General features: G+C 44.7%; 1 protein-coding gene across 1 annotated transcript in view; it reads right to left on the bottom strand.

The window, feature by feature from the left end:
- Window positions 1-18,207, bottom strand: part of LOC123761399 (transmembrane protein 47) — a 96,303-nt gene that overhangs the window by 11,682 nt on the left and 66,414 nt on the right. Inside the window, exons 4-5 of the mRNA XM_045747415.2 lie at window positions 5,243-5,305; window positions 3,990-4,146 (exon numbers count right to left, since the gene is read on the bottom strand). Coding sequence (XP_045603371.1) covers window positions 3,990-4,146; window positions 5,243-5,305 — 220 coding nt within the window. The remainder of the gene's footprint in view (window positions 1-3,989; window positions 4,147-5,242; window positions 5,306-18,207) is intronic.

Here is an 18,207-nt window from a genome sequence, read left to right as displayed (position 1 = left end):
GGAATGCACTACCCCCTTCTGGAATGTACCTGGAAAGAGTTCTGGGAGTTGTTCTACTCCCCAAGCCCAGCCCGAGTCCAGGCTTAACTCGAGAGAGCTTGGTCCAACAGACTGTTGCTTGGAGTGGCCCCGCAAGCCCACATACCCACCACAGCCCGGTTGGTCCTGCACTTCTTGAAGAAAACTATCCAGTTTTCTCTTGAAAACGTCCACGTTTGTTCCGACAATATTTCTTATGCTCGCTGGGAATATGTTGAACAACCGTGGACCTCTGATGTTTATAGTGTTCTCCGCGTGTGTCTATGGTACCCCTGCTCTTCACTGGTTCTATTCTGCATTTTCTTCTATATCGTTCACTCCAGTATGTTGTTATTTTACTGTGTAGATTTGGTACCTGCTCCTCCAGTATTTTCCACGTGTATTTTATTTGATATCTCTCTCGTCTTGTGAGTACATTTGGAGAGCTTTGAGACGATCCCAATAATTTAGGTGCTTTATTGCATCTATGCATGCCATATATGTTCTCTGTATTCCCTCTATTTCTGCAATCTCTCCTGCTCTGAAGGGGGAAGTGAGTACTGAGCAGTACTCAAGACGGGACAACACAAGTGATTTGAATAGTATAACCATTGTGATGGGATCCCTGGATTTGAAAGTTCTCATAATCCATCCTATCATTTTTCTGGCTAACGCAATATTTGCTTGGTTATGCTCCCTAAATGTTAGGTTGTCAGACATCATTATTCCCAAATCCTTAACATGTTGCTTTCCTACTATGGGTAGATTTGATTGTGTTTTGTACCCTGTATCGGGTTTAAGGTTCTCATTTTTACCTCACCTGAGTACCTGGAATTTATCACTATTAAACATGTTATTTTCTGCTGCCCAGTCTAAAACTTTATTATTATCTGCTTATAGTTTTCTATGTCTTCCACAGTGGTAATTTTCATGCTGATCTTTGTGTCATCTGCAAAGGACAACATGAAGCTGTGACTTGTATTTTTGTCTATATCTAATATGAGAATAAGGAAAAGCAGTGGTGCAAGGACTGTTCTCCGAGGTACAGTGCTTTTAACTGCACTTGGACTCGATTTTATTTGTTTGACTGTTACTCTGTTTGACAGGAAATTGAGTATCCACCATCCTACTTTACCAGTTATTCCCGTTGACTTCATTTTGTGTGCTATCACTCCATTGCTCTTTGTTTCCTCTGTGCTCCTCCATATGTAAGTTTCTGGGTGCCATTAAGTTTCCTGGTTTCATCCCCTTTCTGGGTGTTTTCATTCTGGGGTTCAGGTTCCTGTTAAGTTTTGGATTCCATTCCTCGTCCTGACTTCCAGACATCCCTTTTTTAGGGGTGTTGTCACCCTGCTTCAGTTCCCAGGCCATTTTTAGGGTGCCCTGCCCTGGGTGGGAGGTGGCAGCTTTTGGTTCCCTTATGTTGTTTGACTTTTCATCTTGCTCCTTTTTGGGTGCCGGGCTCTGTGGGAGCCTTTATTACCTGTCTATGGTCTGGCTACCAGCAGTTGTGTACTGGTTCTTGATGGCCCACTGGGTTTTTTGGTGTGCTCTATTTTCTCAGGTTTAATTTCAGTGTAGTTCCTTACCTTAATTTGCATCCCTTTTCTTTTCCTCACTTGTTTTTTAGATGGTCGTGGCTTTTCTTGTTTATTCAACAGCAGTTTGGTCTTGGTGGCCTCTTTGCGAGGCATTTTATTGTCGAGGTTAGTTTTACCAGGGTTCAGTCCTCACCATTTTTTGTTGGGGTAGACCTTCAGTGGTGCTCTTTTTTTTTCTTGTGGTTTGCCTCTTGACAATGCTCTGTTGGGAGGGGGAGGGGGAAGCCTTGCCTGGGTCTAGCTTTTTTGGCTTTGTGACACTTGGGCAAATTTGTTGATATCCTTTCATCTTGGGAAAAGGGAAGCGAGAGTCTTCGCTCCTCTCCACCTCCCTTCTCTGGTTTTGTTTCTTCGGTCTGGGGCTGGCCTTTCCTCAGCAGTTCTGTTTGGGCTTTGTAAGTAGGCCAGATGCTTGGCAATTCAGATTTACTTCTGTTCTCAGTGGGTTCCCAGTCTGTTTTCATCCTGCTTTGGTCTCTAGCCCTGCAGCCAGGTTTTTGTTTTTCTCTGACTGCTTTTTTCACAGCCTTGTGGGCAGCTGTGAGCTGCCTTTTGGCCATCCCTGTTTTTTTGGCTGGGTTTTTGCTTATTTTTGTCAGGGCATTCTTGCTTGCCAGTTGGGATTTTTTTCCTTTCTTATTTTGTATTTATTTTATTTATTTATACTGTAAAAGAGTTCTTACATTCTTCTAGAGCCACTAGCATGCGTAGCGTTTCGGGAAAGCCCTTAATCCTAAGTTCCCCGGGACTACGACCCACCAAATTATGGTTCGTTAAATGCCAGGAGAGTGTCTTACCACTACACCACTGAGACTGGTTTTGACAAGGGGACTGGGATCGGGTACTTTGGCTTCTTCTGGTTCCTCAGTCTTTTGACATGAGGTGTTGATTCATCTTTTTAGTGTTGCACTTCCAATTCTGGCCTGCCTTGACAGCTGGCTAGTTTGGGTCATCAAGCCTGTTTGTCTTGAGTCATCCACAGTGTTATCATGTCTGTAAGATTGCAGCTCTATCCGTGGTACCTTCAAGTATGTCTTCAGGCTCTCAGAGTTTGGTGGTCCGACAGTTTTCAGGTGGCTTGTTCCTATGTGAAAGTTCTTGGCCTGTGCTGGGCTTCTGTGACTTTGGGGTGGTTATCTTGTTGCCACTTCTCTCATTAATAGGGAGTTCCTAACTGTGACTCTTCTCTACCCCCTGGTGTATCCCTTCCCTTTTGTTTTGTTCTCCATGGCAACATATCAAGAAGCCACCACAGGAGCCCTCCCAGAAATCCAGCAACATTGAATTTAATGAAACTAATCTTTCTGGTCGAGCCTTGGTGGCTCCTTGGACCCTCTCAACCAAAGCCCTTGAAAAGGATTTCATCTTTCTTGCAAAATGACTGAATTAGGCATGTGACCAACTTTTTGTGCACAAGTGTCATTAACAAATGAACTGCTTCATGACCAGGCACTTTACTCTATTTGGGATATCATTTTCTCGCTTCTTGGATTTGTTTACCATGCAGATTGTTTTGGTTCATCCATGTTTCTGGTGTCCTTTTCTTGTTTAGGCTGATCTTGTATTCTCTGCTCCTTGTACCTATATAGAGGGAAGCCAGGTTCTGGTGTCTGGTCCTTGGTAGGCTTTGTAAGGGCTGGATTGAATTGGTTGCATCTATCCACCCAGAAAGAAGCGTTTCATTTCATTCAACACTGGGTTTGATTATAACTCATTTTTTACCATGTCATTATGGAAAGTTGAAGTGTCATCAGCACTTGATAAAAATATCAAGGGAAGGTATGGTTGAATATACAGTAGTTCAGAGCCCTTAAGCTACTTGGTGCTGGAGTAGGTTATTGTGATTTATGGTATCAAAGGTTTTGGTTTTCAGCACTTGCCACTTAACCCATTCAATTTTGTTGTCACAGTTTTATATAGAGCATGACAATTCAATTTCTTTGAGCATGACATCGCAACACTTGTGTACATGTCTTGCAGGAATTTCCATACATTAGGTATATAATATACCATTGTCTATATCCCCCAATCTGTTGCTGTGAGTGTGAAAGGCAACAGGTACTGTTGTTTATTATCTTTTATCATATCCCATAAGATCAGTGCTGACTGTATATTTTTATATAGTATAGGCAAGTCTTGCATTATCCTTATACAGTACTTCATAAGTATTAATGAATATTTATGTGAGGGCAGTTGCAGAGTAAAATATTAATTAGCTGTATCAAGTCAGACTGACTTCCTGTTCAAATTAAAGTTTGTTTCAAAATTAATGGTTTTAAAAGATACATCAAATAAGCGAATGTTTCAATACTGAACAATACATATTTTTTTTTTACAATACAATTTAACAAACACCAGAAAATCTCTTACCTAGAGTCATTTTCAGCGTGGATGATCGTACGTTCCTTGTAGTAGATCTCTTCCTCTTCCTGGTCGCACAATAGCAGTACTACAGCCCCAAACAAGAAGATGGCAGCTCCCCAGCCTACTCCATATGCCCAGCCAAACTCCCACAGTGTGCGATTTCCTGTAAAGTAATACAGTAGTAAAAGTACGAGAGCTCTCATGATATGGAAAACACTCATTTGATATAGGATGCCATTTAAAGTTATTTTTGGGGTCATCCCAGTATTGGGGTCCCAGTGTTGGGGTCCAAGTGTTGGGGTCCCAGTGTTGGGGTCCCAGTGTTGGGGTCCCAGTGTTGGGGTCCCAGCATTGGGTCCAAACATTGGGGATAGGAAGCCTGTTAAGCTTATGCAGGTTACCCGAGGCTAACTATAGCACTAACCTTACCCAGGATGCAACCCCATAACACTTGACTAACTCCCAGGCACCTATTTACTGCTACATGAACAGAAGCATCAAGGGGGTAAAGAAATGTGCCCAGTAATTGAACCAGGGGAAACCTTATATACACCAGCAGGGTCAAACATCTTTAAACTCAGGGAAATCAAAGGTGTAACCCCTCCCAGAATGAAAATGACAATTAATATGCATACAGATATTTCTGTTGAGTATTTAAGAGTCAGTTATTATGAACATTCCTTATTCCTTTCTTTAAAAAATAAAAAAAAATCATTTTGTCAACTCTATACTCATTTTGTCAGCTTATCACATTCTTGTTCAGCTGTGTCATCATTTGCTCAGATCTTTATTTCTTACATACACTCAACTATTTTTCACTTATATAAATACTAAGCTCAGGAGGCTCAATATATATACTGTATATAGTCAAGCCTCCTGAGCTTATTACATATTACATACAGTATTTGTTCAATACTCTAAGACATCAGATCTATTCCACTTTTAATCTTACTGTGACTATTTGTATAATTTGAATTTTCACTGTAATTGTTCCTATATTTAGTACAGCATTCTGGTTCTAGTTAATTGTTTGAATGTTAATTTTATTTACCCTTACTCTTTTTAATATAAAATTTTAATTTTGTCTACTCCATTTTAATTTAGCCAGTTTATATTGCATACGTAGTTCAGTTGCATTATTATCTGTTCAGATCTTCATTTTGTACTTACACTTAACTATTTTCATTTATTATTATATTATACTGTAATTATTATTATTATATTATAAGTGGTCAAGATTCGGGGGTGGTTGTACTCACCAAGCTCTAGCTCCTGGGCAAAGAACACTGGGTACAAAATTAGGGCCACCAAAATGGCGATCACTGCAAAGAAAGATTGGAAATCAATATTTATAATCCTTATTTTGCATTATATTTTGTGCATAACAATAAATTACAACAATAATACTGCAGCTTTAAAGTATTTGCTCATGTACATATATTATTTACTTTTAACTCCTGGACTATACAAGGGTTACATGAGGCATTATCTGTAAAGGCACAAAAACCAAACGTAGAATGTAATGAAACACTTTTAATTAACTCCAGTGGTTCCCTGAAGCTATCATGCTGAGACCCCTCCCATCTATCAAGTCACATCAGTTGCAGAGTTCTGTTTGACCTATTGAGGCCCAGAGCCAGAACCTGGGCCCCCTCACAGAGGTGCATAGGGTAGGTGACACTCTGCCACCCCAACTGGGAAAGCATCCAGAAAGTCAATGCACCATTACAGGCTACTGCTGGGTTCAAAATAACTGAAGTCTTGATAGCTACCAGCACTCTTGGTTGATACCTGGTTGATGGGGTTCTGGAAGTTCTTCTACTCCCCAAGCCTGGCCCGAGGCCAGGGTTGACTTGTGAAAGTTTGGTCTACTAGGCTGTTGCTTGCAGTGGCCCGCAGGCCCACATACCCATTGCAGCCCGGTTGGTCTGGCACTCCTTTGAGGAAATTATCTAGTTTCCTCTTGAAGATGTCCACTGTTGTTCCGGCAATATTTCTTATGCTCGCTGGGAGTATGTTGAACAACTGTGGACCTCTGACGTTTATACAGTTCTCTCTAATTGTGCCTATGGCACCCCTGCTCTTCACTGGTTCTATTCTGCATTTTCTTCCATACCGTTCACTCCAATATGTTATTATTTTACTGTGCAGATTTGGGACCTGGCCCTCCAATATTTTCCATGTGTATATTATTTGATATCTCTCCCGTCGTCTTTCTAGGGAGTACATTCAGAGAGCTTTAGACGATCCCAATAATTTAGATGCTTTATCTCGTTTATGTATCCCATATATGTTCTCTGTACTCCCTCTATTTCAGCAATCTCTCCTGCTCTGAATGGGGAAGCGAGTACTGAGCAGTACTCAAGACGGGACAACACAAGTGATTTGAAGAGTACAACCATTGTAATGGGATCCCTGGATTTGAAAGTTCTTGTAATCCATCCTATCATTTTCCTGGCTGCCACAATATTTGCTTGGTTAGGCTCCCTAAAATTTAAGTCATCAGGCACCATTATTCCCAAATCCTTTACATGTTGCTTTCCTACCATGAGCAAATTTGATTGCGTTTTGTACCCTGTATTATGTTTAAGGTTCTCATTTTTACCGTATCTGAGTACCTGGAATTTATATCTCTGTTAAACATGTTATTTTCTGCTGCCCAGTCAAAAACTTTATTAATATCTGCTTGTAGTTTCTCAATATCTTCAGCAGAGGTAATTTTCATGCCAATTTTTGTATCATCTGCAAAGGATGATACGAAGCTGTGCCTTGTATTTGAGTCTATATCTGATATGAGAATAAGGAAAAGCAGTGGTGCAAGGACTATCTTGAGATACTAAGCTTTTAACTGCGCTTGGACTCGATTTTATATGGTTGACTGTTACTCTCTCGTGTTCTGTTCGACAGAAAACCGAGTATCCAGCATCCTACTTTACCAGTTACTCCCATTGATCTCATTTTGTGCTCTCTCTAAGTTTTTGTCTCAGTCTCTTAGTCTTTGTCTCCAAGTCTCATTTTATGACCTCTCTAAGCTATGTACTAACAAAGGATCAATTCTTTCATACTAGCTCAAACTTGTTAGTACAGTATTACCTGGAACATATCTGGAGCATAACTGGAAAGGGTTCTGGAGTTATTCTACTCCCCGAGCCCGGCCTAAGGCCATGCTCGACTTGTGATAACTTGGTCCAAAAGGCTGTTGCTTGGAGTAGCCCTCAGGCCCACATATCCACTACAGCTTGGTTGGTCCGGCACTTCTTGCAAGAACTTATTTAAGTGCCTCTTAAATACTTCCACCTTTTGTTCCATCAATATTTCTAAGGCTTGCTGGGAGGGTGTTGAACAGCTGTGGACCTCTGATGTTCAGACAGTGCTCTCTGATTGTGCCTATGGCGCCTCTTACTCCTCACTGCTGCTTTTCTGCATTTCCTTCTGTATCTTTCGCTCTGGTACGTTGTTATTGTACTGTGCAAATATGGGACCTGGCCTTCAAGTATCTTCCATGTACAGTATATATTATTTAATACCTTTCTTGTCTCCTTTTTAAAAGAGTACATTTTGAGAGCTTTGAGATGGTCCCAATAATTTAGATGTTTTATAGCTTCTACGCATGCTGTATATGTTCTTTGTATTCCCTTTAATTCAGAGATCTCTCCCACTCTGAAAGGGAAAGCGAGTACCGAGCAATACTCAAGATGGGACTGCACCAGTGATTTAAATAGTTTAACATTGCTGTGGAGTTTCTGGAATTGAACGTTCTCATAATCTATCTTATCATTTTCCTGGCCGCCACTATATTTGCTCAGTTATGTTCATTAAATGTCAGGTCGTCAAACATTATAATTCCCAGATCTTCTCCATGTTGCTTTCCTTCTATGAATAGGTCTGATTGTGTCCTGTACCCTGTGTTTTGTTTAAGTTCCTCGTTTCCACCATACCTCAGTACCTGGAACTTGTCACCGTTAAACATCATATTTTTAGATGCCCAATTGAAGACTTTATTAATATCTGCTTGCAGTTTTTCAGTGTCTTCTACTGAGGAAATTTTCATGCTGGATTTTTGTATCATCTGCAAAGGATGACACAAAGCTGTGACTAGTATTTTTGTCTATATCTGAGATAAGAATGAGAAATAGCAGTGGTGCAAGAACTGTGCCCTGGGGTGCAAAGGTTTTCACTGCAATTGGGATTTATCTTATTTGATGGACCATCACTCTCTGCATTCTATTTGACAGAAAGTTGAAAATGCAATGCCCCACTTTACCCATTATTATACAGGGAAGCCTGGAGCCCTGGAGCTCCCCCAACCCTGTCAAGCTAATTCTGGAGCAAATAGAAGAGCTACAACCACCAATTGACAACTTGGTTGAGGGCGGAAGGATGTCAATGGGCCACCGGGGCTCATAAAAAAAAAGGCATTTCATTACATTCAACACTGGGTTTCTAGAGGAGCCTCTTGTGGCTCCCTGAAGCTAACTAACCACAGAGCAGATAAGGAATGGACTTACCAGGGAGGAGAGACAGCAGATACGATGACAAAGAAAAGACAATAGGCAACAGCGACAGCCTAAGGTAAACCATAATTCAGAAGATGGAGAAATGATGACGTTTGGATCTGTCCTGGACCATTATCAAATCGTATGTGATAACAGCTCGATAATGGTCCAGGACAGAAACATCACTGATTTTCTCATCTCCTGATGTGTGATTTGAGCATCATACCTTCTTGAATAAAAATAAATAAATAAATAAATAAAGATAAAAAAATATTAACCCAGGATATATATAGCATTCAGTCGAAAATGTGGCATATTTACAATATCTTGAGGTTATCTTGAGATGGTTTCGAGGCTTTTCAGTGTCCTCGCGGCCCGGTCCTTGACCAGGCCTCCACCCCCAGGAAGCAGCCCGTGACAGCTGACTAACACCCAGGTACCTATTTTCCTGCTAGGTAACAGGGACATAGGGTGAAAGAAACTCTGCCCATTGTTTCTCGCCGGCGCCTGGGATCAAACCCAGGACCACAAGTCCAGAGTGCTGTCCACTCGGCCGACCGACTCCCTTGGTCGTATCACGAGTCCAAACATCATGAGTACAAGGGTAGACCACAGGCAGGTAAGACTTCATAAGACTGAAGATGACCTGAGATATGCACATCTTGGTACAGGGAATGAAGAAGACAGGATCAATCCACATAGTATCCACTGAGGCAGAATCGGTGGCATGAAGCCGCAGCGCAGTCATCACTAAACAACAAATGATGCACCCCAGCTGAACCTACCCAGTATCAATAACCAAAGGAACCCTCTGGAAGCCTGTGACTCATTCTTTGCCAGAAAAGAAGGAAACAACTGCAAATGAACCAAATGCCCACCAGAACCAAAAGAGCCGAATCCCCATCTTTGGAGAAGAGCAAGAAGCTCCTCAACCTGACAACCAGAGATGAAGCCAACAAGAAATCTACCTTTGAAGAAGGAATTGTGTAGCAAAGGAGAGACCAAGAACCGAAAGGACGAGAGAAGAGCGAAGACATGGTCATGAGACTAGGACAACTCGGGAGATAACATGATCAAGAGACCAGGATAGCTCCGGAGCATGAGCGGACATTTGGTATAATTGACAGTTTACCAAATGCCCTGTTCATTTGGTAAAACAATGCACAGGACAGCTTGCAGAACAGCACCGAGGAAGATTGAATGCCAAATGCAAGAGTGGCTCCGCCAACACCAAGCAATAAGACGCGACAGCATTCAGTATGAGAAGCAACAAGAAAAAAAAATCATAACCCCTAACAGAGACAGAAGACAATGAAGGGCAAGGAAGATGCAAAATGAGCACCAGGCTACTTCATGCTGCCATCTTAAGGACAAATGCAAATGGGGCACCATTAACCCAGCCACCTGTTTGTCATTGAAATGGCAGAAGAGATGCATCAGAAAATTTAGATGCAAATAGCCAAAGAGAGAGGTTCAAACCAGTAAGTTACATCATTGGACCAATCTCCTGAAAGAGGTGGAGCTGTGGAAAAATTCCTAGATTTGGATACCAGGAAAGAAAAGTCAGAAACTAGGCCACAGCCAACCACGAAGGAGCCAGAAGGACCACCTTCCCCTCGTAAGACTACAATCTGGCAAGGACCCAAGCAACAGCTGAACCAGGTAAAATAGGTAAATAAACCCCTACCTTGATCAGTCCATCCGAATTGCATCCACTGTGAGAGCCTTGTGATCGAGGAAGAAAGCCACATAGGAGGAAGGTGCTGATTCCACACCAATGTAAAGAGTTCCACATCTTCAGAAAGACATTCTGTAGCTGCATTGGAGAAAGTTCAACACCAGGCAACAAAAATCATTCCAGAACTAAGTATATAGTTCTTACCTCCTTGCCTTCATACCAGAAATGGTTGGGGGCCACAGGGCTAACAACACTAAAAACCAGGCTTGACAGGTTGGATCTCATCAAAATGTTTAAAATACTGAACAAATTGGAGGATGTTGTTCCAAACAATTTCTTCAAAAGTTTAGAAGTAACAAACAAGAAACAACTGTACCAAGCTTAGCAAACCACAATGTAGGACTGAAAACAGGAGATGTTTTTTTTACCTACAGAGTTGCAAGCCCATGGAGCCGTCTACCTGCAGAAGCTGCAAATACCAAAACTCTGTTGAATTTTAAAATAAAACTAGAAAAAAACACCTGGACAAATGAGGGAGGAGGGCCTTTGACAAATTGCCAGCTACCTGTGCTTGTTGAGGCCACCCTAGTATTAGTGGCCCTCAGGTAAATACAGGTGTGCCCCTCAGGTAAATTCAAGGTGCCCAAATTTCTAGCAAGTCATCGGAAAGACACATTGTTGATGGTCCATTCAAGGATGGGGGGGGGGAAATCAGACAAATGGAGAGAGCTAATCCACAAGAATGTTGGACAGGCCTCAAACTGTAATAGCATGAAGAACCATACCCTGAGCAGGGGTGCCATAGGCACAATCAGAGAACACTGTATAAACATCAGAGGTCCACAGTTGTTCAACACCCTCTCAGCGAGCATAAGAAATATTGCCGGAACAACCGTGGACATCTTCAAGAGAACACTAGATTGTTTCCTCCAAGGGGTGCCGGACCAACCGGGCTATGGTGGGTATGTGAGCCTGTGGGCTGCTGCAAGCAATAGCCTAATGGACCAAATTCTCAAGTCAAGCCTGGCCTCGGGCCAGGTTTGGGGAGTAGAAGAAATCCCAGAACCCCATCAACCAGGCATCAACCCAGATATCAACCCTATGAATCTAGAACACGAGTTACACACAGCATCCAGCTCCGCAGGGCAATGTACCATAGAAATCCCTTCCCCTCGGTCCAGGCAACGAACCATTGGGGAAGAGGTTCGAATGAAGCTGAGGCATGTCACATGGCTGCAAACGTGTGCACCTCTTGGAATATACTTTACCAACAATGTTGGGCAGCCAGGTGAGCAGCGGTCATGAAGCCACAGCCCAGAGCCATTATATCTGTAAACATCAAGTGGCAGCAGAGGATAGCACCATGAACCCGAGACCCCAAAATTCCTAAAGAGAAGGTTACGAAGCAACAGCAACAAAGCAGCCTGTCCTCCAAACAAAGAACCAAAGTCCATTCCATGCACTCACCAAACACCATTTATGAATGAAAAACAGTTTACACGTGACTCTCAACTGATGACATTCAAACACTTCCGGAACAAGCGCTTCACTGATGAATTTTGTTCGAACCACAATGCTGTAAATGCTTTGCTCACATACCACAAATACAAATAATCGTCAACAGAACCTAAACACCTAACCTAACCAATCCCTAAATATGCACAATATGGTAATATATAATAATATTAATTTATATTTGAGAAGATTCCTGTTTTGAATGAACAAATGTTACAATTTATGAATACATCTTTGGGGTCAACTGCTGGATGGAATGGACTTAGTCTGAGGACGGGTTTGACAAAGAGTGAATGGGGCCCGATGGTCGCAACAGCAAAGAAAGAAGCGGAACCTGAGAAACCCATACAATGCCTGGAGCCTCACCCTGCTAAACAGGAAAACTATACAGGAAAAGTTCAGGCTCCTGCCACTGCTACTCAAGCAACTGCCTAGCCACCCATGGCCAATACAATAATATACAGTACTGGGAGAGCTGCAGATGGAGCACAGCTGCTGAAAGGGAAAGCAAAGTCAACCAAAACTCCCAAACAAGGCCAAGACTGGTCCAAACCTGGGAAGGAGCTAACTGGGACTTTCACCAGTAACCCGAACCTGGTGAACTTGGTCTGAGAGTTTGTTTCTTCAGTAAGAGTAATCATGTGCAGAAGCCACTTAAATTATCCTAAATCTATTCCACATTCCAATAAATTTTATGCTAAGCATTTAAAAGCTCCCAATAATTCCCATGATTGCCAATGACATCTGCAATCACATTCAGTAACCACTAATGATATCTGTAACAAATCCCCAAGGTGTTCACACACACATGATTTAGTACAGGCAAAAGTAACCAGCAAGCTTTCTATCAGGCCAAAGGATGACCAGCCTGCCAAATAGGGAAGGAAACTAGGTTACCTTCAGTACCATGACCAACCCGAATCTCCAAGAAGCACATAACAAGCATCCTTGTCTCAACCTATCACAACACCGTCTTACCATTTCTAACATCCAACTGCTGTAACCAAACTATATTAAATAAACAAAAATACACTCTTTAAATATTGTCACCCAAAATCGTGTATGTTGCACACGATTCATTTGGCTTTGAATTCTCTGGCTCCCTGTGCTTTTGAGGGGGGAGACAGATTTTGGCTTCTGGTTTCAGACATTTTATTAAGACGCGTAAGGGCTGATTTGAGTTTAGGTATGGAGTTATCTCGGTAGGGACCGTTTGACACCTCCAAAAATAGTCCTAAGCAAGCAACAATGTTTTAAAAGTCATGTCTTTTTAAAGATGGCAGATATTTACTGGCCTTAATTATATGAATTATATATCAATTGGGAATGGCATTTCAAATGTTGCAAAGCACCTAAAACATCATGAATGGTATGATTACCATGGGTTGAATATCTGAGGATGTTACAAGCAATTTTAATAATGTAGAGATATTGAAGTGAGTGCAGACTTTATTTGTCAATGACCTTTTTGCCTTTATGGTTTTAAATGTTTATCCGATTTGTTAAAGCCATTACAGGCAAAATTCTAAATTAAATCGGATCTACTCAGAGTGTTTATCTACAGAATAATTGCATTTATCTACAGAATAATTGCATTTATCTACAGAATAATTGCATTAAAGTATTGTACGGCATTCCAACATAATTAAGGTATTTGAGGGGAACTGAATAAATAAAAAATAGAATATATGACCCTCTGACAATACAGTATTCTAAAAGACTGTTGCACATTGAAATAAGTTCAAAGATACAGTAATGTCAAAAACCAGCGTTGAATGTAATGAAATGCCAATTTCTGAGCGAGACCCGGAGGCTCCCAGGAGCTAACCAAGCTGTTATGAATGTATTAAACCCTGGTATCAGTCAATGCACATGGAGTTCTAGGTCTATCGAGGACCATGAGCCAGAACCTGGCTCCCTCAGAGAGGCATAAGGAGCAATGGCATAGAGAAACACCCATGTGGTTGGAGGCATTCTATGTCTACTATCGAATGAGTCAGGCACCCAGAAAGGTAAGTGCCCCCCAAAAAACTATTCTGGTTAAAATATTGCTACTGAAAGCCAAACTAGTGGACATAACTCTCCAAATGAAAACGAGCAAATGAGCTTGACATCACCGCGTCCCCTTTCATCCCTCCCTGGGAAGTGGAAGGGGGGAGCCCCAGACTCCTGTGCCCGGCTATCCACACCCCAATTCTGAGGCTGGATGTCAAAACACATGAAAAACCACCGACCGGTGGGAGGTGAGGGAGGGATGCCAGTGAGTCTTCCAGGTCACACCCAGAAAATGAAACATCATTTTCTGGGTGTCTCGACTGTGTTAATTAGGGAGGGCCTCCCGCCTCCATGGTACGTCCCTCTTGTTTTGTCTGGGTAAGTAGCTTAGGGGAAGCCCCTTTGGCTTCCCCTAAGTTACTTACCCTGACAAAACAAGAGGAACATACCACGGAGGCGGGAGGCCCTCCCTAATTAACACAAAGTCAAGACGACTGGCTGCAACCACCGACCCAATGCGACACAGGCCCAACAAGGCCCAGGAACATTGACAAGGTAGCAAGCGGCCAGGACCCTGTTCGACCTCCAAAAACCAAGTGCCCGAATATCAGCACATGACATGTTACCAAAGATGGCAGCCACCACAGCACACTTAGGAATGTCATGGGCATGAGGTGAGGATAGACCGCAGGTTGGCTGGACTTAATAACCCTGCAGACGATCTGTGAAACCCGAACCCTGGAACAGGGAAGAAGGGAAACCTGGTCAACAACCAAAAGCATGTCCCCAACCACCAAGGTCGTGGCGTGCAGCTAACGGCAGAGAGCCGCAACCAGACAACACATGATGCACCCCCGGCCTAATCAACCAAGCATCAACAACCCATGGGACCCCTCCAGAAAGCAGCGGTCTCATTCTTCCCTAGAAAAAAAGACGACGACTGCAAATGAACAAACCTACCACCAGGACCAGAAGAGCAGAAGCCCCTGCATCAGAGGAGAGCATGAAGCTCCCCAACTCAACCCCCTGAGGCCAATACTAACAGAAAGAGCCTTGGAAAAACAATCCTGAACCGAAGGGGCCACCACAAACCGAGAAAGAGAGAGAGAAAGGAGAGCATCTGGACCAATGACCAGGACAGCTTGGGCAGTGCATGAGCAGGCTGGAGGTGAAACAATGCATGAGACAGCTAGCGGAACGGCATAGAAGTGTAATTACCTAAGTGTAATTACCTAAGTGTAGTTACAGGATGAGAGCTACGCTCATGGTGTCCCATCTCCCCAGCACTCTGTCATATAATGCTTTGAAATTACTGACGGCCTCCCGCCTCCATGGTACGTCCCTCTTGTTTTGTCTGGGTAAGTAGCTTAGGGGAAGCCCCTTTGGCTTCCCCTAAGCTACTTACCTAGACAAAACAAGAGGGACTTACCACGGAGGTGGGAGGCCCTCCCTAATTAACACAAAGTCGAGACAACTGGCTGCAACCACCGACCCAATGCGACACAGGCCCAACAACCAGTGACATCAATGCCAAACGCAAGCTGCAGCGGCTCCGCCAGCACTGCACGATACAAGGCGACAGTATTCGGCATAAGAGGACAGTCCTGGAACAACTACAAAAGGAAGGACAAGACAACCTTAACAAAGACAGAAGTAAACCTACGAAGGGACAAGAAATAACGAAAGGACCGCCAGGAAACTTCATACTGCCACCGAGACGAAGCACGCAGGTGGGACACCATCAACGAAGCCACCTGCTCACTGTACAAGTGGTGATAGACTCAAGTCATAAAGACCAGACGTGAAGACTTGAGGAGAAGATCGAACCAGCCACGTAATGACCCAGACTGATCTGCTGAAAGAGGCAGAACCGTAGGAAGGCCCTCAGGTTCGGACACTGAGCAAGCAGTGCCTGAAACCAAGGCTGGGTTGGCCACCATGGAGCCTAGAGGACTACTCTCCCAAGTCTCCAAGCAAGCTAGGACCTTGAGCAACAGCTGAACCAGGGGAGGGGGGGGGGCGGGGCAAGAGGTACAGGTAACCCCTACCTCGACTAGTCATGCCTGAAGGCATCGACCCTGATGACCTCGCAGTCGGGGAGGGGCACCACATACAACGAGAGATGCCATGATAATGCTGATGCGAAGAGGTCCACCTCTGGGAGCATGTACGTCCGGCAGAGCCAACTAAATGAGTCAGCGTTGACCGTCCATTCCGTGGACAGGGAAATGAACCAAGACAGGCCATCCGCTAGGACGTTAGACACCCCCGGAACATGTACGGCTAGGAGATCCAAACCCCGAGAACTCAGCAGATGAGTCACCCGAGGCGACCAGTCCCAAAGAGCCAAGGACCGCATCAAACCACCCCTCGGTTCAGGCAATGAACCACCGGGGAGTAGTCCAAATGGTGCCAGATCATTGATCCGCGAGTGACCTGAACCCTCCGAAGCAACATCCACACTGCCGCAAACTCCCGCACCGTGCTGTGGGTCCAACAGAAGGACGAACCTCACCGCCCCTGGCCAGCCTGGTGAGCACTGGTCACAAAGCCACAGCCAAGAGACGACACATCCGTGAACACATCGAGCAAGTGCTCGGGTAGGCTCCAAGGCATTGAACCCCGAAAACCTCGATGAAGCTGGCGACACAGCAGCCGACGCAAGTCACCCGGAGGCCAAACCCAGCAATTGCGAGAGGTGGAAAGGACGTCCCTGAAGGAACCAAGACATCCGACAAAGCTAAACCCAACCTGATGGGTAGACCATCATGGTAAAGTTCGGGCTCCCGCACAAACCCTCAAACAACTGCCGTTTGACCTAGGAGCCCCTAGAAACAGGTGAAGGCTGGACTGCAGCCGAAGCAGAGACTCCAGAGGGAGAGACAAGGAAGCAGTCCGAGAGTCCCACACAACACCCAGCCAAGACTGAATCTGAGAAAGAACCAGATGGGACTTCCTCCAGTTCACGAGGAACCCGAACCCAGTGAGCTGAAAAAGAACCAAATCCCTGGTGAACAGACAAGTGGACTGGCTGGACACCAGCCAGTTGTCGAGGTAGGCCAGAACCCGAACCCGTAATAGAAGCAGACGAGACCACAATGACCCAGGTAAGGTGTGTGAATACATGAGGTGCCAGATTCAAGCCGAATGGAAGGCAATGAAAGCGGTAAGCCTGATGCCCCTCAACAAAACCGAGCCAGTCCCTGAACCCCAGATGAATCAGAACATGTCAATAGGCATCCCAGAGGTCCAGGGACACCATACAAATGCCCGGCTCCAGAAGAAGACGGACCTGGGACAGTAAGTCATCCAAAATGAGGGGCAATAAACCCAAGGGTTCAGATGAGATAAGTCCAGAATGAACCGGAGGTCTGCGTAGTCCCGTTTTGGAACTGGAAACAGGCGGGAAACCCACCTGAGGGACAGGGTTCATTTCGACCACGCACAAGCGAATCCACTCCGAGATGACTCAACAGAGCACAGGAGAAGAGGTCTGCCCTGCCAACCCCGAACTCCCAGAAGGAAGAGGGGCCACCGAACGCCTCCATAGGCTACTCAAAATTACCCAAAAGGCCTACAAATCATGGAACAAGGCGTGAGCAATCAGAGAGTCCCCCCCATTTCCCTGTCAATGGGACGAACCGCAAAAGGGCCGATGCCCCTTACGTGAACCCAACCTTCGCACAGGGAGATCAACACATCGACCAGACGAAGACAGTTCCGAAAGCTGCGCTGGCTGGAAAACCGGCTGCACTGGCTGGAAAACCGGCTGTGCTGGTTTCAAAACCAGCACCACTGGCCTACCACGATGGTAGGAACCCTGAGCTCTGACATGACCCTTCTGGGAAGACTCCTCAAGAGCCCCCCTGGAGAACCAGCACGTCCGACATGGGACGATAACTGGAAGCTGCTGCCTGCAGATACTATACCTCGGCAGACTCTGCAAACAGCAAAGAACAAAAAGATGAAGAAAATCTAAGAGCCAGGGCCCAAGCAAATTCCAGGGAAGTAGTAAGCACCACCTGCTGACATGTGAGATGGGAAGCTAAAAACAGCGACACCATGCCTTGCAGGATCGGCGCGAACAGGTTCAAGAGAGCAGACAATGCATGCAACGCCGAGACCAATGCACCAGACCCAGGATCAGCCCCAAGTGCCTTCACATCCTCCCCAAGCCAGTCCGAGGACAGCTCAAGAAAGGAAAGGAACCACAAGACCAACGCCAACAGGCCATGGGCGAGCAAGTCCTCAGCGACCAGTGCAGCCGAAAGGGTGGGAACCTGCATGTGAAGCTGCACAATGCCAACATCCCGAGGAAGGGCAGGGGCAAACAAGCATGCATTGAGGTGTTCAAAGTCGCCCCCCAGGAAAACCTGGAACCCCAGATGAGCCTCACGCCACTCAAGCATGCGGGACCGACAGAACGTATGCCAAATCTCCAACGAGAAAAAGGGGCAGTCCGCAAGCCAGGACGATTCCGGAATTTCATAACGAACTCAGTAAGTTAAAGATTATCCAAACACGAAGGAAGAAGGATCCA

Source organism: Procambarus clarkii, chromosome 7, assembly GCF_040958095.1.
Source record: "Procambarus clarkii isolate CNS0578487 chromosome 7, FALCON_Pclarkii_2.0, whole genome shotgun sequence".
Lineage (NCBI taxonomy): Eukaryota > Metazoa > Arthropoda > Malacostraca > Decapoda > Cambaridae > Procambarus > Procambarus clarkii.
The sequence above is the reverse complement of the archived record's forward strand: the minus strand, read 5'-3'. Positions and strand labels throughout refer to the sequence as shown.